This window comes from Anopheles funestus, chromosome 2RL, assembly GCF_943734845.2.
Source record: "Anopheles funestus chromosome 2RL, idAnoFuneDA-416_04, whole genome shotgun sequence".
NCBI classification, from domain to species: Eukaryota; Metazoa; Arthropoda; class Insecta; order Diptera; family Culicidae; genus Anopheles; species Anopheles funestus.
The window spans coordinates 22,722,346-22,748,103 of NC_064598.1; the positions used below are offsets into that span (position 1 = coordinate 22,722,346).

The 25,758-nt window shown below is 40.1% G+C and overlaps 1 protein-coding gene across 5 annotated transcripts in view; it reads left to right on the forward strand.

The window, feature by feature from the left end:
- The window catches only part of LOC125763860 (proteoglycan 4), a 38,356-nt gene that overhangs the window by 6,703 nt on the left and 5,895 nt on the right, over positions 1–25,758 (forward strand). For all 5 annotated transcript variants that reach the window (XM_049427501.1, XM_049427499.1, XM_049427500.1 and 2 more), the window contains exon 2: positions 6,696–6,823. In XM_049427501.1, coding sequence (XP_049283458.1) covers positions 6,782–6,823 — 42 coding nt within the window. In that variant the 5' untranslated portion in view covers positions 6,696–6,781. The remainder of the gene's footprint in view (positions 1–6,695; positions 6,824–25,758) is intronic.

The following is a 25,758-nucleotide window of genomic DNA, read 5'->3' on the forward strand; positions in this document are numbered from 1 at the left end:
CATTACTCCAAATGTTTGCAAAAACATAATTAATTGAACGTCTTACGCACGATCGCGTTACCTCTGGGGAACAAGGGCAAGAAACGGTGTTGATGACAATTACTTGTGGAAATCCTTCCATTCTAACTTCCCCCCGTTACTGTCCCTCCCGTCTCATGCATAATGGATACTATTCCTTGTCCAACGACCTTGGACCTGATCGCATCCTACTTTTTCTCATTGCTCAGTGGTCGTAAAGCACACCGAGCCATGCTGACAGGTTTCCGCTCGCTTTAATACGCGCGCGTAAATTGTGCTCAATCTCATCCAATGAGTTCGGTGTGACGATTGGGCAAAAAAAAAATGGTGAAAATGTGCTACCTGGTGGATGGATTTTTTTTTTGGGGGGAAGTGAGCTAAGTTCAACCATGCGAAGATTGAAATGGGTTCCGAATGTCGGAGTGGAATTTTCGAGTGGAAAATAATTCTACCATCCTTCCCTCGGGAATCCGAGACTTTACAACTGTACCTAAATTTACATCCTTAGAAAAAGGTACGTGTAGGTACTACACTTCTGCACATAACCAATCGCTTGTTTCTGTATTACGCATATAATAAGGAGAATTACGTTGCTGGTTGCTATTTGTACACGCCATGCTCAACAAAATCACTCGGAAGGCAAAAAGTTAAAGCGAAGTTAAAGGATAAGCACAAAACAAGGAAGCTGCGGAAGATATTTCGTAATTGCTGGATGTCATGATTAATGTGCCTCTTTTAGCTTTCCGTTTTGTAGAAGCCAGAGGAGTTTGTGTGCCGCACACCGCAACACGTTTCAACATTAGAAGAAAGGCGGGAAAAAATCAGACTTCACAAAATGGTTTCATCAATTAAAGTGTAAAAAGCAAAAAACCAAATACGACGCCCTCAACCAGAGTGACATAAACTTTCCACGAATAACCTCAAATGCACACGCAGCAGAAGCAAAAAAATAATCTGCCATTACTGAGTTAGAAAGTAAGTCAACAAAAAAAAATTGTTAAAAAGAAACACATACATAACGCCCATGTGGTGGTACACCAACTGTTCCCTCCCAAACCTAACCTGCCGGGGATGTTTTGAAACTCGAGCCACATGCTCGTACACATTGCGCTCTGCGCGCGTATCACGAACAGAGTAATCCTTTGTACTAACCGTCAGAAACAAACTTGTGCCGGTAGGTGAAAGATTGTAAAAATGAGGATGGACTGCAAAACCACACAATACGCTGGGTGACATTTTTCGTCTGACATAAATCTGGTGGCTTTAGATGTCGTAGTGCATAATGTGATTGATGAAGCGCTTTCATTATGCTGTTTGTTCTTTATCCTGTCTGCAATGCGTTTTTTTGTATAATCCTCAAGTTCAAATGGGTAATGAATGAACTTAAAAAAACACCATTTGATTCTTGTTTTTTCGTTCGTTCATTTCGTTCTATCTATATATCCTCTAGATATGACGGTTTATTAACGTTACACAAATATGTTTAGCTATTCTTAATTATTCTTCTAACTAATTATTTTATTGAAGCTGTTATGCGACCGACATCTATTATTATCTATCTATCGAACGGTATCAGGACATAGCCGGTACCACAATCGCATCCCGACCGAACACTCGTACAACTGTTACGGTAAAATAAAATGGGAAAAACCAGAAAAGAGTGACAACATTATTTTTTCTGATTCTCTAGGATTGTTTTAGGTTCTAGTAACACAAAGAAGAGGATTTACAAGGCATAGCTTTTAAAAGGGACTCTTGCGAATTCTCGTTGTCTGGTTCTTGGTTGTCAGGTTTTCGGTCTCATGGTATGATAAATCAACAGGAACACATGCGATCAAAGTTAAATTTCGGTAGAGTTTCCCACAATATTTATTAATTTTTAATTTAGCTATTGAATGAAGAAATTGTAACACGTTATGTTTCATTTGCGTTATTCACTAGATGACCAAAATCCCAATAGGCAAAAAAGAAATATTGCAATCCCGTGACTGTGATCATTATGGCAATCAAACATACTTCTGAGCTGTTGAAGTTGAAATAAAAATTTACCAAATCCAATACCACAAAAAGCGTGGATCAAAATTCCTTTTCCTAGGAATAACAATACCTTTCTGATTTACAATATGGCACAAGATCTCGTAAGCTCTAATCACGGACCAAGGAACAGTTTCATTTTTACCATCCTCTGGGACCTATCTCAACGCTCCAAATGATAAAGTAGGATGAAAGTAAGCGTAAATAATGCACATTCATAAACTGTCAATCCAACATTCCGCCAGGGTATGTAGAGATACACACCGAAATCGGACGAATTCTTCCTTCATCCGGTAAAAATCTTCTTACCCATCCCGGAACAGGAATGAAATATTTAGATTGAAATGATGCTCCCGTTCCATCCCGTGCCGATTGGACAGCCACAACGTGTTGCGTGTTTGCGCACCTTCATGGTATGATGCCCGGCCACGTCCCAGGTCTCCATTGTTGGTGATATGCTGCTGAGTTCCACGTTCGTGTTGTGGAACTTTCACGGGGAAAAGGGATTAGCAAAGATTCGATTGTTGTGGAAGGACAGAGATGTGAAAAAAACAGAGCAACGAATACAGCAAAATATAGGATAACGGTAGACATAACGAGCAACGTTCCTGTGTCATGCAGGGGATCCATTTATGTTTATTCTTAGGATACCGCGTTCGGATTTTGGGAAGGATGCGTGTGATGGAAATAGTCAGCACAAATATTCACACACGAACCATTTCGTACACATTGACTTGTTTACGTTTGTAGGTAACTGATTACGGGATGTTTGCAAGCCAAGATGCCTGATAAAGAAATTCAGAATGAATGTATTGTATTTGGGGAATGTTTTGCTGTTTGGGTACACAGTAATTAGACGTGTCGTGTGATGGCAGATTGTGCAAATAAATAAATTAATGTAGCTAGTTCGTACATCTTAATGAGCGCAGTGAGATGATGATCTTTCTAGTTCTGATGTACTTCATTGTAATGTACGTATTTATCGTGGTTTGCAAACTACCAGCTTTGAAAACCTCTGGGGATTTCCCACATACTCTATTACTGAGCGCTGAACGATGGTTTATCGTTCCTTTGCCTTATAGATATCTTCTTCAACACCTTACCAGCAGGAAAGTACGAACCTACTAACCTGTCGATGTCAAGATGAACCGCTCTGTCGCGAGCGCTGGGGACGCATATAGCCGTGCACGTAACGGCACTGCGCATGGAATTACTGACGGTAGCCTCGACAGTACAGGTGCAACCAAGCGAGTCAAAGACGGTGATAGTTGTCAAGTGACCGTTAAAAGCAAGCACACACTGCACAATGCGAGAAGATGTGAATGTGGACAACCGTCGCAGTGATGCCATCTACCGTACAAAAGGCGTTATAAAATGGCAAAGTTCATCACAATTAAAACATGCGTACGGATCTAATAGGCAAGAAATCCTCAGTATTGAGATGGACCGATGATGAGTGTATGGCGTGTCGCAGATGCCAAAGGCGATCGTTCCGACTCGTTTGATTAGTCATCATCGTGAACGGTGTTCAAGCTTTGAAGGACATTTTCGATGCAACAATGTATTGCCAACTCCATCAATTTGATTTGTGGAGAATTTATCAGACGCTCATATGAGTTACATATGCGATCTATTACGGTTTAGAGCTACTGATATTTTTAATAGAAATTTATATCCTTTTAACTTTCCAAGCGCAAGCATTCAACAAGTTAGTTGCATCTCGATAATAATGAACAATAAAATTGCAATCACTTGCTTTTATTCTATCCAACTACAATGAAATATTTTTCGTCCAGAAACGAGAATCTTTCAAAAAGCACAGACCACTGTTATAACCTGCGCTTCCTTCCAATTTTACGCTTAATTTTTACTACAGTGCACACTTTTATGTGCAATATCTTTACGACTGCACTTATACTTCCCATTTTACAATCTCCCACACAAAAGACGACGCATGAATGAGCCTTTACCGTGTAAGTTACCATTTCACAGTTTTGTTTTTTTTTTTTTTCGTTCGATGATTCGTACAAAAAGCTCGTATCACTTAAGCACGTCGTCAGCATCCGAGGGTAGAAGAAGAGGTAATCAATGATCCGCGTTGCCGCATCATCCCTTCCACCTGCTTCAATCAATGAACTTTGCCCACTTTTGTCTCGTTTGCTGCCGAGGTTCGTAAAATTCAAGCACCATTGATTACACGGAAAGGACACCGAAGTATACGGAGGGTTTCATAGAGGAAAAAATGTAATAAAATTTTAGAAGAGATGAAAACACCTCTCATCATCTGTCTCACACATCCATAACGGGACGTCTCTTGAGTAGATTAGTTCTCGAGGGGGGTTTTCTTTCTCAGGGTTGACCTTTGCTGAATATTTGTGTTTTTTTATTTTTTGGAAAGGTGGTGGTTATGTGAAGATGTGCTAAAAATATACTTTCAGGTGTGCCTAAATATGGCAAAGGACGACACTGTAGATTGAGAGAAATAATAATATTATTACGCATTGATGGATTGTGTCGGTTTTGAATAAATGTTTAAAAGCACCGAGTGTAATTTTTGGGTGAGAAAGCACTTAGAAATGATGCCTTGTTATTGGGGAAAAAGTATATTTTCCACAAGAAGTGCATCAATGGGCGTAAATACTGTTTATTACAGTAGAGAAATGCTTAATATTATTTAAGCATTCTAGGAACTTTCCCTTTGGGAAATATATGGTTTTTTTCTTGGATCTTTCGGTATGATTTTATTTATCGATGACGTCGACAAACATGACCCCGGAGAATAAAAACCAGAATAGATTATTTCCGCGACCATTGCTCAATTGTATTTCCTTTAATAAGAAGATTCAGAGAATATCGGTGGATGAAAATATAATCTTTGTATAGCATACTGACGTAAAATTCAGTATGAAAAGGAATCGATTCTTGATCCAAAATGTAAAAATGAATACTGTACAACAATATTATAACAATTATTACGAAGGATAACTGCTTTCTCAAACAACCCGAGGATATCAAAATCCTTTATAATCGTAGCCAATATTACTTCAGTTGAATCACTATATAAAAGAAAACTGTTGATCAGTAATAGGGATAAGATATAGTTTCTAACGAACACATCACGTTGTTGTCTCTTATCAAAAACACGGTTGATTGCTTACTAGTTTAAAAAAGTTCAAGTCTCGAAACAATCAAAAACTTCAACGAGTTTCTGTGCGATTAAGATCGTATCGTATTATGCCCCATTATGTTCGATTTTATGGCACAACTTCAATATGTTCTTCACTCATCCAAAAAAGGGTCAAATCGAAGTGAAATGTTAATGCTAAAAATTATTTTTGTATTTTTTATCTGTTGTGAAAAAGTTTCTTTTCCTAATGATTCTTTTGGATTTTCTGAAAATGAGACACTTTTACTTACTTCCACTTATATATTTAAACATTTTAATCATTTATGATTTAAACATAATTAACCTTTTTTAGTTTAGTTTACCGTAAACTGTTTTTAATAGATATTTGTTACAATAATTATTGATGTTTTTATTCATACAATACAGTCACAAATTAATGTTTAGTTATTTTCAATGTTTCGTTTCCGCTTCATCTTTTTCTTAAGCTTTTGAACAATCTTGACAAATCTTTGATAGTTTAACCATTTACCATGTTGTACGCAAACGATCAGTCAAAAATCGATTACCCATCGAGGTTACCAATCTTGACCTCTTCTCACCAATTGCACATGCAATTCAGAACAAGAGGCTAAATAGTGTACCGCGGTGAGTTAACCTACCGGCAAACTGGAAATTTAATCTAATACTAACCACCCACACACCCATGATCATTCCTCCCTCCACCCAAAAAACCAGTTGTAACCATCCTCGTAACTTTAAGGCCAGGTCCGGGCCAGCAGGTCGCGATCAAAAGGCACCGATTTAACGCCGATCAAAATGCATAACTCACGACTGGTGGCCCCCTTCACGGGTGACTGTATGCGAAGCCTTCTGTTGGTACTGCTTCCCTTTACCAAGCATATCAAGGGTAGTACAGACGCGAATGGAGGACGGATACTGAACCGGATCATCTTCAGTGTTTGGTCCAGTGTTACGGGACAGCTATCATACCGTTGAGGTGTAGCGCTACAAGCCACAGTCTAAATGTCAAACAAATAATGGCAACAATTAATAGACGGTAAGCTGTTGATGGTGAGTCTCTCCGTACATCACGCGCTACTCGATTGGACGTTAGAAGAAAAAAAAACCGGGGACTTCAACCATCGGTACGCTAATGAACGGCAGATTCGTTGTTACGCTAAGACCAGTTATTTCATTTTTTTCCTTCATCATCATTTCGCTTTCAAAAGGGCGACAGCTGTCTTCGGGTGTTGATGGTTGCGGGAAATTCATCATTGGAATGAAGTTAGCACAAACTTAATATAACTAAGCCAGTACTGTGGACACCCGGACATGACCTTTCTGACACGGCACGTATACGTACCATTTGTCGTGCATAAGTATGAGGACAATCAGCTGTTAAATGGCCTTTCATCTGGATGCTCTTAGAAGATAGACCATCATGACCAATAAAAACCATCATGTTGTTCGTACCTTTTTTCTTTAAATAAATTTCCTTTTTTATTTCCTTTTTCAGAATTCCTCAAAATAGAGCAGACAGAGGTTCAGCAAACAGAGTCCCTTTAAATATTCGAAGCATTGAGTGTTTTTCTCTTGCTCAAAATGTTAGTATTTCGAGCGGTCGGACTCCTGCTACTTTTTCAGGTAAGTTATTGAAACATTCGCAAACAAGCATTACCATCAACCGTAACATCCTCGACAAAACCTTTCAACGTGGCTTCAATGTTTTACAAATTTATTCCTCAACAAACGCACGAAGGGGTGGACAACATTAGCATAGACATTACCTTTGGGCAAAATAGTACCTTTTGGTGATTAGCAGGCCTAGCTTAGTAAATGCTGATGACACCAATTTCCCCCAAACCATCCTTTTTCTATGCAGAATTTTTATCAAAGCGCGTCTTTTAGATGTGAAAAGTATACACAGAATAGAGAATATTGTCCATCATCATCTTTCCAGACGTTTCCCTTTGCGTTCCCTTTTATGTAAATCAATTCCAGTATGCAAATTCGCTCAAAATCGTTCGATTTGGCTATCGTTTGACGAATAAATGGCTATCCATAAAGCTCGTGGTACGTTACAGGCTTTTAAACGCTTGGTGAATCACTCGAGGGAAAAAAGATGATAAAATTACTTTTATTTTATAATCGCAAAATAACCAAACCCATGCCAGGTAGATTTGAGGTAACAAATCATCACATATTTCGGTGCTTATACCTTTCCGCTTCATTTTATGTACACAACAGGAAGCATTCTGCCGTCTGAGCCTATGAGGTCACAAATCGAAACCAGTTTGGTAAATTATCTGAACTGTATGGTCGAACGAATTTCATCATGGCTCAAAGTTACATACCTTGAAAAGAATCAAAAGATGAAAAAAAACAGACAATCAAAAGGGTCGTCCCCTTTCTTGAGCTTCGAATGCCGGCTATCAATTTTAGTTTGATGTCACATTATCATAGTGGTGGCAAATGATCGGCTTGGGACAGTTTACGAATTCTTTTCAGTAAATGTAAATAAGTATAAAAAAAAATTATTTATTGAACCAATTAACTCCCCTCTAGATATTAGTTACTCATGTAGCAAGCGCTACAGCCACGACGCATCCTTAGCAGCCGTCCTCGTAACTACTTAAACGTAAGCGACCGTAAATAAGCTCCATCTGAATTTGTACCAACCAAGAGCATTGTTTTTCAAGAGCATTTCAACTCCAACAAGATCATTCGATGTCATTGTCACGACATGATCAACGCACCGGCGAGACTGTCAAATATATTTTTCACATCTCATAGAACTTGATATCTTCCTATTAAACAAGACTACAAGGTTTTCCTCAAAAGGTCCGTATCTAGAAACCATCTCTGTCATTGTAGCATATTTGATTCTCAATAATGCTGTAATTTTGGATGACTTCATAAATGTTGACGGCATCATTTTCATCATCAAGCTGTCTCATTTCTTTAGTAAGGATTTACTATCTAGAATCGCAGCATAACTTTGAAGTGAGAATAGACGAGCCACTTTCTCTAGTAAAGGCGCTTAAAAGTAGCAAAGTTCTTTGATCATTCGCCACCTTGATCATGAACCTGATAAGCATGAAAACTGCACATTAAGTCGTGTATTAGAAGAAGAAAACTTGTCTAGAATGGCATTGAAGGATATTTAACCTTTGATCATCGTACAGAGCGAACAACAAAACAGTGGTCTAATGTCATAAACATTTAATTACTGTTGTTTTAATTTATCCATACACGACTCTTGAGGATTTTGTTGTTGTTAGTTTTGGACCAACTTTTTTTTTATATATATAAAACAGTTCATATTTATTCACATATTCAATTAATTTCACAATATTATGAGTTTTGCACTGAAACTTATACTAGGTACAATCTGAGTGTATCGACACTCATGTGTAATGAGGCGCTTTGAGATGTTACAAGTTCTATATATCTTATAAATATTTTCATAGTCGCAATTCTCTTTAACTTATTTACACCTTGCAGTGTTGGTCTCAACAGTTCATCCAAGGAGGGGCAATGAAGATTATTTTCGTTCATGATTTTCATCATCATTATATATAATGGCTCTATTCTATGACATTCTTTTATTTTATGCCTTAGGGTTTCTATTTTTCCACAAAGATCGCATCTAGGATTATTAACTATTTTCCATTCGTGAAGTTTTTCTTTATATGGGATCTTGTTATTGACTAGTGCGTAATATGTGCTTCTCTCACTTGAGGACAAGGTATTATTGTTTATATTACGCCAAATTCTAGACCATTTTAAACTAGACATAAGGTTAACTATCAAAAATTGTATGTAATGGCTTGAAGGTTAGAAGCATCTATAGAAAATACAATATAAATAACGTGTCCAAATTGCTGTATGAGTTTCATAGACATGCACCATATGCACCCATTCAACCATATTGTATCAGTTGATGTTTACCGACGTCCAATTACCAACCAAAAATGTCGACACCCCAAAACTACCACCATGTGCTTTTTCAAAAAATATGTTTTCCCGCCTAACTACCACTTCATTGCCCACTCGTGAAATGACCTCCACACCAACCTGTTTTGTCACCTTCACCATAATTGGTGAATTACCGAATCAACTGTACCCGACCACTTCAAGTGACGTTCCTCCCTCCACCGTTGAGCGAAGAAAGCTCGCATCATCTTCCCTCTGCATCGCACACGCAACCGGCGCAGAGTTTTGAGTACATACGAATCAACTTGTTTGCACATACCACAGGCGTGCATCTACTGGCCGGCCCTCCAGAAGTAATCGATTGCATGTAAATACGAAACGACCGACCCGAACAGGGCGAAAGTCACCGAGACCAGCAGTATCTGCTGATTGCATCACCAGCACGGTTCGGCCGGTTTGGCGCATCTTCTTCAGCTCGTCGCACTGGTGAATGTAATTGATTGTTATTTTTTTCGATCGACCGCAAGTCGCGGTACGTGTGCGGATACGTGTTCCCGCCGGGCATCGCACCAAACGGGGTCAGGGGGCGCAACAAAGCGTTGGGCGGTGTGCGTGGATGCTTTTTACGACGAGTCTGTGTTCCCGCTTGGAAGGACCGGATGAAATTTGTCTTGCTGCAGACGTAATGTGAGATGGAAACTAATTTAATAAATTTTTCGGCAATAATATTGGCCGCAGTAAAAAATAACATTTTAATACTGTCAGCATAAAAAATCTGCTAATCGTACCGAAAGCAAAAGTCAATGTTTTATGTACGCACGCGAAACATAAAACGATTATAAAAATCACTGATCGGATCAAGAAACACTAGCGGCGATTAAAAGAAAAAATAAAAATTCCCAACCAAATGTTCATCTCCCTTTGCTTTGTTTCCTTGCATTTGCGATCCATGCCGTTTGGGTAGCTAACCGAACCCGGTCATTATTCGAAAAGTACCAACGTACACGAAACAACGGAACATCTCTTCATTCGACAGGGGAAAAAAAGTAATAATACCACCGTAAATCTCGATACTAAAAATACGATTGCATAAGCTCCAAAAACATCTTCAAAAATGAAGAAAACGAAACAAATAGGATGAGTCTTAAAACACTCCACCATCGGTCTTCGGTCGTGTACGGCTGACGACCTTTGGGTCACCGGGGCAGCAGGTTGATTTTATTTTTATCTTTTATGTACGCCCTTGGCAGGATGGCTTTCCCGCACGAGAAATTCCTGCCAATTTTAGTTTCGTTTCAAATTGTTGGGAGAAATTTTTTTTTGCCCTTGTCTTACGTTGTTCCAACATCGTTAACCACAATCCGGACAACGATTACTGTAGCATTAGTATGATGGGGTTTTGCAAACCGTTACACGAGTAGGGCGGATCAGAGGAGATTTTGGAGAGCCACTTTGCATGATCTCATGAATCGCGAATGGTCGAGCTTTGGCTATAAGGCTATACAATAGTAATCGCCGAAAGGTGTCGGTGTTTCAATTACCAGACGGAAGTGTGAGTTGTTCGTTTAAGCTTTAGTTTATAGTGTCTCTTTATCAATTGTCGTAAAATAAAGCTTATTGGCACGATTAGCAGATAACTTAAAACGGACCTCTTGACATGATTTGAACATAACAATCCACGTGGTAAAGAATGAGAGCTGAAATGGAAAACTCCTAATGCAAAACGCAACAAAAACAGTTGAAATACTGTAGGAAATAGAAGAAGGTTATGGCCCTAAAAAAAAACAATGCGTCTATCATACGCTAATATTAACGTCATGATTAAAAGATTCACAAAACAATTCTCATCACAATCAAACCTTTCAAAACGCAATCGCAACAACAAAAAAACGTGCCAAAAAGCAACTTGCTGGAAAGGTACTAAGTGGGTAGCTAATTTCGTCATAGCAAATAGCACGATGTTTGGTCGTGTTTTTGTCTAGTTTTAAAATTTTTCTGCAATCTGGAACCCAACGTTGTTCTCACTGTTTCTATGCAGATCGAGTGTAAATAAAAATCATCAAACAAATCAAAATTTATAAACAAAATACTTTAGAAAAACCATCGAATTCAATTTGTCACCGAAGAGCACAAGGACGCACAGTAAGGGCCACAGTATGCGTGTACTGGCAAGTTTTAGCGCGTAACGATACGTCGGGACCAACGCAAAAGGTCAACCGGGTGGGTCGGTCTAAAGTTGTGGAAGCCGGTTGTAAATTCTCTAAAAATACCACCCCGTACGGATGGGCCAAACGAAAACGCTAAAAACGCTACTTCGTGCTGGGCCTAAGGGACGGACAAAACTTTTTCCATCACCAACGGGGCACAATGAAAAAGCGCCAATAAAACAGCAACAGCATACGAGTACGACATAACGAGAGAGAGAAAAAAAGCCCCAAAGCCTAAAAAACAACCAAAGCTTGTACACCGCAGCAAACCGGTAGACGAATTAGAGACCTCGATTTTGTCTCTGCTGCTGTCGCTGCCTTCTTGGAGGATGGCATCTTCTTTGGGGCCCCGATCGTTTCGGATGGTTCACCTTGAAATGGTTTTACGAGCCGCACATTTTTATGCTAATGCACACGCACACGTGTGACTCCACCCGAACACGAAAAGAAAAACAATCGAAGAACCGGTGCCATCCGACTGGAAGGGAAGAAGACATGCAGCGTCCTACGCACCTTGGCACAACAGGTTGACATCATGTGTGCGTATCGTACAAGCATCGAAACACACGATGGTAAAGTTTGTTTTGCATATTTTGGATTTTTTTTTTCTTCTTCAGTTTCTCAACCATTTATTAAACCCAATCCTATTCGTGCATTAATATCTCACGGCGATCGGTTTGGGGGGGTTCCAAACAAGCCGGTTTAAGGGACACGCTAGGGTGTTCAACTTCTCAACTGTTCTGTTATCTAACAAGGGACCCAGATACATCCCCGATAGGTGTTCAACGTCGAAGTTACAGTGTCCCTTTGGTGCCCTTGAGACCTGAATGCTGAATGTATGTTATCGCTGTTATCTAAGAGTTCGGGATGCAGCGTGCCTACTATACCAGCGGCAACGTTCCCAGCAGACGTTGCGACGCCAAGTGACGAAAGAAAGTTTGTCCCCAAAATTTAGTAATAGAGGAAGAAAAAAAAAATAACGCTAAGGACCGACCTACATGAACCTATCAGACCTGTACGAATCTAAAATATATTACCGATGTTGACGTATTTTCTGATAGCACACCGTGACCGGAGTACGGAATGAGATGTGTCATCATTGATGAAATATTATACCACTCTCGTATATCTATTACGGCATCTAATGGAGCGAAAAAAGGATGTTGCTAAATATGTCTCTAACGTGATCAATGCTTCCAATCGCTTACGAAGCTCGATAAAAGAAAATAGAAACCGTTATTAGAAGTTAATTCCAGCAGTACGAGAATTATGAGTCACAGCTAAAAGCTAAACAAAAAAGCACAGCTTAAAGTCACAGTTTAAAAGCTTACTAAGTAACAGTAAAGCAATAGCGGATTATTGCGAAACTGTGGAAAATAATTTAACCTTTTTGATTACTTCAAGACTATTACTAATAATTAGCTTTATGCAAATCTTCTTCCAACAATTCCACACTGTTGAAACGCACCTTTGCACAAACTGTCTGCACTAAAATCCGTTGACTAATCTTCACTTCAAACGGGTAAGGTGATTAACTTGGTACGCACCTGTAAACAAATGGCACACAAATCTCCTATGCACAAAGAACTTTACAGCTTCACATTCAACTTCGATCGTTTAACGGCTTGCTTGTGGTGTGTCCTTCGCACGTCATCATCTTATTACGTCTGGTTTTATGCAAATCAAATCGCCTGTAAGTAAAATTACAATCAATCAACGTGGACGAGGTTGAGGGTGTCTCGTTTAGAGGAGGGATAAGATCAAGTGCACGAATGCACTCGGATGACACACTGAAGCTACATTACACCAACGGCATCATTTGGTGCTTCTTGCCGGTACCATAAAGATTAGTGATCCGCCAAGGATATTCTGATAATGGACATTCGTGCGTAATAGCCTAGCTAAAGCTTTGCCGCTCACTGCTTGGTCCTACTGTCTCGCCTGTTGGAGCTATTAATAAAGCCATATTTTTGACACCACCTAATCACAGCCAAATCGATCGATAGCCAACTTCATCAATCAATTCGCATGCTTTTCGGTCGCTAGTCTTAGAAAATGCCGAAAGGTCAAAGTCAACGATGGCAGCATCGAATTCCCATCGGACTGTCCGGTGTGATGGGTTATGGCTTGATTAATTACGCTGCTTCGTTAGAGGATCAGATGATTGGAGAAATCGGGCCGGGCAAAGATGGTACCAACCGTCTGCCCATGGAAGACGCACTTTCGCAACAACGGTAGCATCGGGTTCGAGAAATGGAAACCTTGTAAAGAAATAAGGATAATGGATTACCTTTTGTTTCAAACGAAGAGATTGGAACAAATAATGCAATAGTCTGCTAATGTCTCCCAGGTCATGTCTGGCGCATAATACTTTACTAGACTTAATTTTACCCTTCAGATGGTTAGATTCAACCCTTGCTGCGAAGCCGGTCTGTCTTGATATTCGATTCACGACCTTAGATGTAATAAATTGAATGAAAAGGCATGAGACTATCCTAAATACGATTATTTACCCCAAAATTTACCCAATTTTCTTTGTTAGCTATTCGAATGGATAGAGGATTCAACCAACATCTGCACACTGATTTCTAAAAAAAAAAAAAGAACTCTCAGTTGCTCGAGAAGCTTAATATTTGGCCTGGAAACGCTACAGTAAAGAAGGAGAAAGGCTCAGTGCTTATAATTTCATAACTTGATTTTTTAGCCGACGCTCCGTCTCTACTGTCAAAGGTTTGCCTCCCGGCTCCTAAAAGAATATTTAGGCCTACGAATTTATTAAAGACAGATTTAAAATCTACAGCCTTATGCACACAGATCCTGTCATACAAATGACCAATTAATATAACTCATTAAACAAATCTTTCTTGTCGGTTCTGAGCTCCAGTAGAGGTCTTTTACATTTAGAGATTTAAAAATTTAGAGATGCATCATCCTTTGAACCGTTATGTCAGCCGCATTTGCCTGCTTACTTTGTAATTAAAATAAAACATTCCAGCTAGAATTATAAGTGCAAGTAACAATAATTTAATTAAATCCACCCACTGTCACAGTTACATGAAAAGTTAACGTAAACTGTAAACACATATCTCTTTTTTTCATCAAAAGAAAGGTTTAAAAATCCCCCCCCCTGACGGATCATGTCACTATTACGACACTAGAAATGGAACACTGAATAACGAATGATTCACATATCTCACCTTAATCCAACCGAGCTAATAGGTGTGTTCGCAGGTTTAACGTCCGTATGGTGAACCGGTGCTGAATTACCATCACAATGCGTTTGAAGTGGAAGGATTCGTACATGTACACACGTAATTTTTTCACCAAAGACTTTGTGTTTATTTTCTCTTGCTATCCTTCACCTTCCTGTTGGCTGCGGAACGTCATGTTTGGCGCATGCTTACAAGGATGAGCAAAAAATATTAGTACAGATTATGTAAAGCAACTCACACTACTACTCCCCACGGTGCTAAAACCGGGTATTTGTAATACTGCAACCAAAAACCATATAAAAAAAACCTTTAGCCTTCGCTTTAGTACAGTGCCATAAAATCCAAAAACCTTTTGCAAGTGCTTATGGCTCGTTTCGCTCGTTTTGATTAAATAACCATTATCCAATCAATTTTTGTTCGTGTTTTTTTTACGCAAAGTACGCACATTTGCATGCATGATTCAATTACGGAATCAAAGTTAATGTCACTGTTTACACTACCAGTTACTAGACATTTCATTACCTTCATGATCTGCCCGATTCGCACACGTGTATCATTAGCAGTATGCTTTTATTATCGGAATAAACCGATCGAGAACGGTAATTTGCGTTGACGGTATCGTTTCGCATGCCGCCACCATATTACACCGAAATCACTCGCACAGGCTATAATAAAAGCTGCAAAAAGGAAGCAAAAAAACTTAAGACAAACCCCTGGCCGATGTGTTTGGGATGACAGCACAGCGGGAGAGGATGTTCGCGGGCAAACAGACTTCGCTGCAAACAGTGACATTTACCATCACTCTGGTCCCCCTTATACGGCAGTACGTTTGTTCTGAAGCACAAACCATGCCGCCAAAGTCGACATTTTGACGGTATAAACACAAATCGGCTCCATTACCCAAATGCGGTAATTATGATGCGTGCTATTTAGCTTCGAATCCACTCAATTCGCTCGATCCGTTCCACCGCAAACGGCTCTAATGCGTAACCTTTGCAGCGACCGAAGACTTCACATGTCTGCGCCATATTCATCTCAATAAGTCAATCAAAGTAAACCGTCGATAGACACGGCCTACGACTCGGTGACAAACTGCCACGGTACGTGGTACAGGCAACGGTCAGCGATTCTACAGGATCTTCGGGAGGGACACAACACAATGGACGATAAATTAGGTCCCCGATACTTCGATAGCCCTAACCACCTGTACCGTTGGGCCGGGGGAGAGAGATGTGTTATTGCGAAAGGTCTCCATGGCTAACCGTCGCGTCGAGACAGATCAAACCAGCAATACCCAATCCTGATTGATCGATTCCAGACAGTTTTCAATTCGATGGCATGGTACACTTCTTTACGCAATACTGACTTCAACGAACTGACGTACGTAAAGCGTGTCTGGGAAGGTGTCAGACATATCCGCAAGTCGGGTGTCATGGGAGGCACGGCACAGTTCATCGACTTGAAGATGATTTATTGAGCCAAAAAAAAAAAGTGTTACCGCTCGGTAAAATGTATCGATTTTGTTGTTTCGCTTTCCATCCATCAATGCACACATGGAGAGGCCACACTTAAATTAAGCGCTAGATTAAGCTCGAGCGCTTCATCCAAAGGTGAAAGGCCAGTACTGTCAAGGTCAACGCTTAGTCTTACCATTGCTAATCATTATGACATCGCTCGTTAACATCATCCACATCATACTGTACGATCTTGGGGAAAAATCTAAAATTATAACTTGTCGCGCCAACTCTGGCGCAATTATCAATTATTAATGATGTAATTTCTGGGCGACAACTTTGGACATTTTATTAAAAGCTTAGAGATAATCTCCTTACTGAATTATTCGTATGATTGACACAGTAGTAAAGCGTTCAAGTTAAACATTTTCTAATGAATCGATTTAAAAAAAGTGCTTTAGGCTAATTTAGAAATATTAAACCTTGATCTTTAAGCCTTGTTTTATAAACCATCTTAGTAAACAGCAAATGCCCTTGCTTAGTACCGGACGTCGATCTAGACGTGAATGTGACATAAGAGCAGATATTTTTATGCTAACATCACAATTAATGAGCTGTCCCCAGTTTTAACCTTTGCCTTGCAGTTAATCGCCGACTGTTTTAAAAGTATTAAAGTCCTTCAGGTGACATCTCGAAGAACGCGAAGTCTTCATGGTATTACATGGTAATTAGGATCTAACCCGAAGGTCGTGTACCTGTAATTTATGTTGGGGATGATGTACCGGTGAATTTGAAATTTAAACACGTAAAAGAAGCACACTTTCGCGGCGAAGCTGCACCGTAACAACTCCAAGACTGTTAATCCAGCCTAATTACCTTGGGGAAGCCGGTAAATAAAGAGACTGAAATCATTCTCGGTGTCAATAAATAGTACGCGAATTAGTAAGCTTCTGGCGAGAAGTTTTACAGCTTCTTCGTGATAAAACACGCTAATGAAATGAGCATAAAAAACGGGGGAAAATTCCTGCGAGTATCTAGCAAAAGCAGCTTGCATAACACCCCAACGGGTAAAAGTGATGGGAGCTCAGCTTTATTAAACCTTTGCTTTGGAAAGATCTCGGTGTTGTTTCGCGTGCACACTACCCATTCATCATGCGAATGAAAAAGAATACCTAAAAGTGCCATCCTCATAGAGTGTCGATGCAGTCGAGGAATTCAACAGGGAGACAAAAAAAATCCTCAATCCCTTACCCAAGCACATAGTTGCAGTTTCGTGGCACACACAAAAAATTAACCCCCGTGTCGGCAAAACATGGCAACACGAGAAATGTCGATGAGTTTCAAATGTTCAAACATCACAGTGGATGTTCAATGGTGGTGCTGGTGGGACCACCTGTTGAATGTTTCAAATCAACCCAACTACCAATTTGTGCCCTGTGGGCAAACAGACAATCATTGATTGAGGTTGAATTTTTTGTTCACAAATGTTCATCTTTCGGCATACGGTACATCGCAACTACGCACACTTTACGTCCTTACGGCGAATGGAAGTTATTTTGACAAAAAAAAGCCCGATATTCGGATTTTATCAAAACCGGTACATAACGAGTGCGTCTGAGAGTCACGTCAAGAAATTCCTACGAAAAAGACAGACACACACGAGTGGACCGGTAAAAAACCCAAGAATATTGATTTTATGTCATCCGTACTGTTTCTAATGCAGCCTTTTTCTATGGCCCGCCAAAAAGGTAGACAGGCTGATCAGATGGAATATTAATATTGTTTTCATAACCTTGTACCATGTCGCAAATACAAAGATACGGAGCTCAAACGAACAGAGGCAAACGACAGAATATCAATGGGGATGAAAATATGTACTTGTTAGGTTACTTGTTAATATTGCAATTCAAATGGTTAGTAATATATTATTATTTTCCAAAATGAAACATTGACCTGCAATAAATATTAAGTAATTATTTTTTGAACTATGAATACTTTTTAAAAAATCGCTATATAACTGGAATTTTTATGGTTCGGTACTTATTCGGTAGACGAAATTTTTAAACTGTTTTAAGTTTAAAAATTTAAAAAAAAGCTTCTCACTCGAACCCTTCCCGATCGGGGTATCTAGTGGCACTTGAAAGTTTGATCATTGAGATCGTTCTGACCTTTCCACTCGACTGAACGTTTAACGTCAATATTACCTCGCTCCGGCGAATGAACGTGTATGACAAGAGGATCAGCTACACGAGTAGGATCTGCCTTTATTTATCTAGCCTTTTTCATGGTGCCTGCATTTGTACCGCATCGTCGCAACATTATTTGATGGACGTGTAAGCCACGATACGCGAATTGACACCTTGCTTACGAGGTTGGCCAAGTACTTGGGCGTTTGAGTACGGAGGACACAACACAGCTTAACGAATGCACCGCTTGAAGCATAACGCCAACTGCAGGTGACTTTATCTGATGAGAACCTAGACATCTCCTTTTTTGCGGAGGTCAACACCTGTGGGCATCGAAACCACAGACAATGCCTCCTCCATTAGCTAATGACAGGATGGGATATGAAGGATGGCAAAAAAGGCAGCAGCAACTGTTTGGAAGATGGGCCGTTGTTTCTAGTGTTTCGAGAGGTTGTTAATTTTCTGCCAGATACGTTTTCCAAATGTCAAACCTCAAAGTTAAATACCTAACCGGTACTTTTCCAACTTACAACTCGTACACCGTCGATGTTTGGAGACAATTTTATGAGTGCAAACAAAAAAACGACATATTTCCCTTCACAAAGGTCCTACCGGGTTACTCTCTTCCATATCTACAGGGACGGTTACTGTAACGAACCCGTTCGTGATTTGCGTACGCAATGAATCCTCCGCCCTTTTGGTCCACAACTTCAAACGCACAACCTTCCACTGTACAACCTCCGGCCATCGTAGCCACCGCAAAGATGACGCGTCTTGATCGGCTGAAGATAATCTTCATTTACATCTCTTAACCGATCTAAGCCGTACGGTGTTTCCCACCCGTAAAGGGGGCGAAGGTTGTGTAATGCCAGCTTAGAGCTGTGCAAGCTGACCTACTGAGCAGCCCGTTGCCTCTTCCACTTTGCATTTACGGGAAACCGTACCGCTTCTGGAACACTTTCTAACCACCCTTAGGCAGACGGATGTGAGGAGCAGATTTTAGTGTCTCCCGCTGCTGATAGTAGCAGCTTCGTTTATCCATCTGCTTCTGCTTCGTTTATCCATCCACCCGAGGAAGGGTACCACGAAATTGTACGGTGTGATTGAAGGTGAATAAAGGTGCTCACATTTGACAAATCGGTTTTTGGTAGCATTTGGCACGATTGTAGGGATCGTTAAACACCCCAACATCGCGTGACCACATTAGCCGCCGGTACGCTTTGTGTCGCATTTTACCACGCTAATGACACCGAGGTGCAATCGTAATGCAGAACGGGCGTGAGAAAGTATGAAATGGAGCTTATTTTGAGATTTGATAGAGACACATACATATAACGAAGGGATGAAATGTTGCTAACAGAGTTGATCTCTTTGGTGAAACTGACGGCTACTTGTTTTTATTTTTATAATTAAATTTGAAATATAGTCTTGCAATATGAATGTACTTGAATGAATTCGATACTCTACTGAAGATATCATAGTCGTTGAAGTCGCCGAAAGTTCGAATGAATTGTTAAATAAGCCCTTGGAAATAAAGGAAATAGGATCATTTGCTCCGTACTGTCTGTTTTCGCTGCAAGTTCCCCTCTCTCACACTAATAATTCACAAATACCATCAAGGTTATTTATATTCCGTTAAATTCCTAAAAATATCCCAAAGATCCTCCAAAAAAAAAAACAAAACTTTACTAATCATCGTAGAATTGAAATTCATTAATTCATAACCGTTTCGCAAGTTATTTCCGCAACCGCCGTAACCGAAGAAGCTTCACTGGATACTTGGCCTTGAAATGTTAGGAGAAAACGTTCCTCCCTGCACGCATGTTGACTCACATGGTCGCTTACACCATCGAGGCACCTCACAGCGTACCCACCCGCTGTTCCTCACGGCGTTTGTTAATTCAGTGTTAAAATTCACAAATAATACGCGACTTCTCTCACGGACGTACCCCACGATGATGAAGTGCGACCGGTGGTTCACGATCATCTTCTGCAAAAAAATAAGCCAAATTTGCATGATACCTCTCAAAATAGACTTAACCCTACGAACGCACACCCCGTCTTAAGGCTTTTAAATGTGTTTGGAATTAACTGTCTAGCCCGGTCAGGTTGATCGGACCATCCCACAAAACACGTTTATCAACATAATCCGTCGCTGAAGCAATGAATGAACGTACGATCATCATACGGGCTTTGAGCCCAACCGGTCATGGCGATCGTCTCAAAAGGATTATACCTCCGAAAAGTAAAAGCTCATCTGTTTGGTGTCGTGTTTGATGTCATTGGTAAATGCGGAGAATGTTTGCATGTGCTGCTCGTCACATGTAAATGTTTTCGAGACAAACAGACAAACATGAACGCAATTCAGATCCGTGGTCCGCGTCCACGGTCAACGTCGCGAGCATAAGTCTGGCACGGAAGTGTCACAGTAATTTCAATTGTAAACTGACGTATGCTTCCGGTTATTTGCTTGGTCAGGTTTATTGTCAAATTCTTCCATTTACTTCAAACAAACAAAAAAGTCGCATAAACATACTAAATTTACACACTTTAATTCAATCTTAGGGGCCGGTTCCACACAAAAGGACCGGGTATCAAGTCCCATCCTGACCCCTGTGGCAAGGACTTACTATCCGACTACGTGGTAACAATAAGTCTAGTAAGCCCAAAATAGCCGGCATGACTTTAAAGTTTGTTAGACATGACCTTAATCGTCGTTTACCTAGAAGAGAGATAATCTAATCTTAAGCAAAAGGAAAATGAAAAGAAACTTTTTTGATTTGTTATTTCATATCATGCTTAACGTTTATAAAGATATTTAGAAATATATTTTTCTAACATTAAGAGCAGTTAAACAAAAGGTATTTGCAAATAAATTTTAAAATACACAAACATGATAAGTGAACAAATTTCGTTAGGACCATTCATAACGCTATAGAGCGTTCATGTGCTGAAATGTTTCTTGTTCTTTAGTTGAAGATGAAACTACTTGCAATGATAATAAAAATATTCTATTAAAGTTACCTGGTTCTGGTTCAACGATAAACACGATACAAAAATTACACTATTTGATCAAGGTTCAGATACGGATATGGAAACTCTAATCTAGCGATTTATCATTGTTTATTATCTAATTTTCTATGCAGATGAAATGCATGACCAAATGTATGACGTGCTTGGAATGTTGTACTGTTTTATTTGCTCCTTTCCTCTCTCACTCTCTTGTTTGTTCTCTTTAATTCAAAGCCGATGTTTGAGCATCCTTAAAACGAGCCGCATTACAAGCCCCAAAAAATGAACTAATTTCTAATCCATCCTTAGCTACTCCCGGCACGTGCAGTGCATCACGATTTCGATGGCAAATGGTACACTGTGTACCGGTATAAACAAAGTCCAAAACATCCCACCACAAAACGGCAGTACAGTACCAAAAGATGGTAACGCTTACGATGGATCATTAATTCTCTTGTCAAGCACTTCAGCATCCGAGTGGTTGATGGTTGTTTTTACGCCTTCGAAGAGATGGGTCGTATGCAAATCTTGCTGTAATCGTAAATCAGCGCGCAGTAGCAACGGAACGTTTATTTGGCTAAGAGCAAAATTTAGTCAAACATGTTGAAAAAGCTTAGGAACTAGACGAAACATGATAACCAAAGTGGTACACAAAAAAAACACACCAAATAATCCATTTTTCTTTAGACGTTTTCTTTTCACCACCATTTCACGGTACGGTTTCAGTTAAGTTGACATGGTAAAGTGTCTGAAAAAAAAACATCAAACATGTGCAAATTATCACCTTCCGCATGTCACAATCATGCGCCAAGGTTACCGAAATCGGGACGATAATTTGTTTCGCGATTATATCGGATGAGCGGAATGGTATTTCACATCCACCCCGACATAATATGTGCGGTCCAAAAATTAATTTGCCATCAACCTTTGGCGTGGTTCAGTTGAGGCAGTGACACACCCACACGGTCGGAATTGACCGCGGAAACTCTCGTTTTACCATTATGCACTCGTGGGATGTGTGCAGTTTATTTGTGGACGCAAATTTAATTAAATCGCTCGCCCTCGGAATAGGAATACGCTTCCCGGTTAGGACCGTACGTACATTGCATTGCAGCCGGATATTAGAAGGGCCGGTAAAAGTTTCCAATTTTCGTCGACTGACTGATGGGGCAAAAGTTTGTTCCGACCGGTTGATGTGTGAAAATTGAGAGGTGCTAAATGTTGATGGAAAATGTGTTAACTCAAACATTGGTTTTTTGAGTTAATTAAATGTTGGTAGAAAATTCTAGCGGTGATGGTTGGTATGTGTGATTACAAACTTTTAACCACAACTATTACTGATATGTTAGATGCTCCTGTTGTCCAACAAGTACCATATTTTGTAGATGTATTTCATTACCGAGGCGTAAACATTCTCTACATTTGTTGTAGAAATTGTCATGGTCTACAACTTATGAGTACAATTTTTTTCAAGGATTTCTATTCCAAGGATATTAGTTGAGTTAAAAATTTTAATGTTTATTCGTCGAACTCGCATTGAAGGTCAAAAAATCCAATCTAATAGCTAAAATACTAGAGTTCTGGAAGATCGCTATTGAACAACGATACAATCCAGCACAAATCAAACCGTTTTCCCGACCAGCTTTGTCCTGATCAAAGCATTACAAAATTTGTTTTCCCCCTCGGTGTAACAACGGAAGTACTTTTCCACCCAACAATGCTTTAGAAAACTTCTTCTACGGATGTTACAAGAAGATCCTTAAAAGGTACAAATCAAAAAGAAAACCCTCCACATTGCAACAATGCTCCATAATGCAACAAATTGTCGAGCGTTGTAGCAGCGAAGGATCCAACCGGTCGACCGTAATAATGTGACCCATTTCCTCCGGTACGTGCTTTGAACAGAAAGTTTTTTTTTTGCACCACTCACAGAAAGCTTGGAAGCGGAAATTAAGTGAAATTTAATTTACCATCCCTTCCCAAGTCAAGCGTGGTCATTATTTGTCTATTATTTCAGCGTTGATGTAAAAACCCAGTATCATCGTTTGTTGCAATAAGCGGAGATTTAGCGGCACGATGCTTTCGGTACTTTCGGATGCTTTGAAACTGGCGTACGTTTCATTCGTACCTTCTTTTAAAACTTTTATTTATTTTCGCTAGAACAAAAACTGGGAAGAAAATAGCACAGAAGCTAGAAGAAAATTTCACTCCCACCATTCGGTATTGACTTTGACTTTGTGCAATGAACGAAATTACTTGGAAGGATCCGTTTATACAGCATTAGCAACAATTGTAGGAGGCAACAAAAAAAATAATGGAAATCATTACCTTTCCGTTGAAAAAGGTTAAAAGTAATTTATTGAAGAACCGGCGTTCAATCGACCCCGTACTTGGAATGTTTTCGTTCATTTGATCTGCTGCAGCACAACTGCTTGATCCACATTCTTAGGTAATTTTTTTTTATAACTTTTTCTCAGTATCTTGAATTAATTTGAAGTAATTACCACGATCCCAAGTCAATTCTGGCAAAAGAAGAAGTAGGTTTCAATGGTGTATTGTTTTTTTTTGCCCTAGAATTGCCGTTTCATTGAAGATATACTCTTATTTAAAATGATATGGGTAGACTTGAATGCATTATTCCTGGAGATTATCATTAACTGATTCCTAATACGAAAATCAGCCATAAACCATGGCTGAAGTTCTTCAGCTTTTCCAATATTACAACAGTGCGTTACTCTAACGCCGTATCCAAGTCGCAATATACTGGCTTTCATAATCATAAATCATGCGCTCGTGAAACAAGATACATGGACACCCCATCACATGGTGACATCCATCACATAAACGCACGGACAAAGTGCACGGATCCATCCGAGAGCCAATAATGTGAGTAGCACGCATACGCAATTCCGATACGTTCCGTTACCGGCGGACCGAAACATCATCGAAGAGTTAAGAGCCCTTGTGACCAACAGTGTACCAAAAGCTCCGGCAATCGTTGGAACGCACCGATAGGAAATGCTCCGACCAGACGCAGAACAGTAGCGTACAAAACGTTGGTGGCCAGCATCAGATGGCATACAGTCAAATGTTTCAGAACGGAACACGATACCAATAAAGTGGATAGCAAATGGGATCCTTTACTCACGTCAAAAGTCGGTCAATTTTACTACAAAACATACACAAAGATGCACACAACCACACCCACACGACAAATCAATCCGCGTTGGAAAGGGAGCAAAAGGCTTTGTACGATCGTGCCCTTAAAGAAAGCGAACGTTAAATGTGAAACCACGCAAAAGAATGTAATTTGTTTCACCTTCGCACGCGTTCCTTTCCGCTTCATCCCAAAACGGTTCCGAACAACGGACAACTAAGTTCCGGCGATTCGTACCGATAGGAAGATGTATAGCATAAAAAAGGGGGAAACACTTCATTCTAGAGATAGCTCTACCGGAGCGGAAGTTTCATTGCAAAATCTACCACATCTTACGTGCCCTTCTATCCCTTCCGTTACGAGATTCGTTTGCGTTTTTCACGCTCGTCGGTTTTTTTTTCATGAAGTACACACTCCCTCCCAGTGGATGGATGGATGTCCGGTTGCGTTAGACAAGGAAAACTTTAGTAACGGAACTAGCAAACATTCACCGTGTAGCAGGTGTTGGCCCAAAGGTAATTTCAAACTTTACGACACGTCCGCTGTACGTTGTAGCGGCGCAGTAACGCAATGCCAAATACAGCGTTCGCGTACAGAATAAGGCAACTCCTAATTGAACTAAGGCTTCACCAGCGTCGATGAACCACTGTGAATGTGTCTGATTTTCCCTGAAAAACCTTGCTCACTCGTCTTTTCCTGCCGAGAATGTGATAGAGTGGCGTCAACCTGCATACCGAAAGAAAAACGATGTTCCCGTCTGTTTCAATCTGATTGACAACAGCAAATAGCGTGGGCAAACACAAGCTGATGCCAGATGGGAACTACTGCAGCAGATTTTTTCTTCCCCGCAAACGGAAGAGCCGAAATGGTCCAAATGGTCGGAAGATGGTTCACCACACGAACCAATCGGTCCAATTATCGGGTCCGATTCGTAGTACTATTCGGCCGCTAGTCAGAAAATATTTGAAGGCGAAATAATCCTTTTGCTTCGTTATATTCCATTTTTGCTTTTGTTCCCAGAACAAGCGGTACGTACGGAAGGCGAGTTCAACACGAGTTGTACAACTCTGCAAACGAGTTCGAAGGAATTGGAACTTGAAAAAGACGGTCCTTTCTTCGAACGCAAGCATCCGCACAACGACCGGGCGGAGGCTGTAATGCCAAAATTTCAATACAAAATGATTACAACAAATTGCCATGGAATAAACGACGATTGTTTGCCACAGTAAATGGCTGTTGGGACAGTAGAGAACGGTTTGTTTTCGTCCCTACCCGTAAGGACAGCAGAACATGTTGGTCGCGACACGATAACTGAAATGATTGATATTTTTTCCGGATCGGCTAGCAAAGAGTGAAGCGTATTTCTTCATTACTGTACTTAGAAGAACCATACTTTACGCACTGATTCCAGTAAG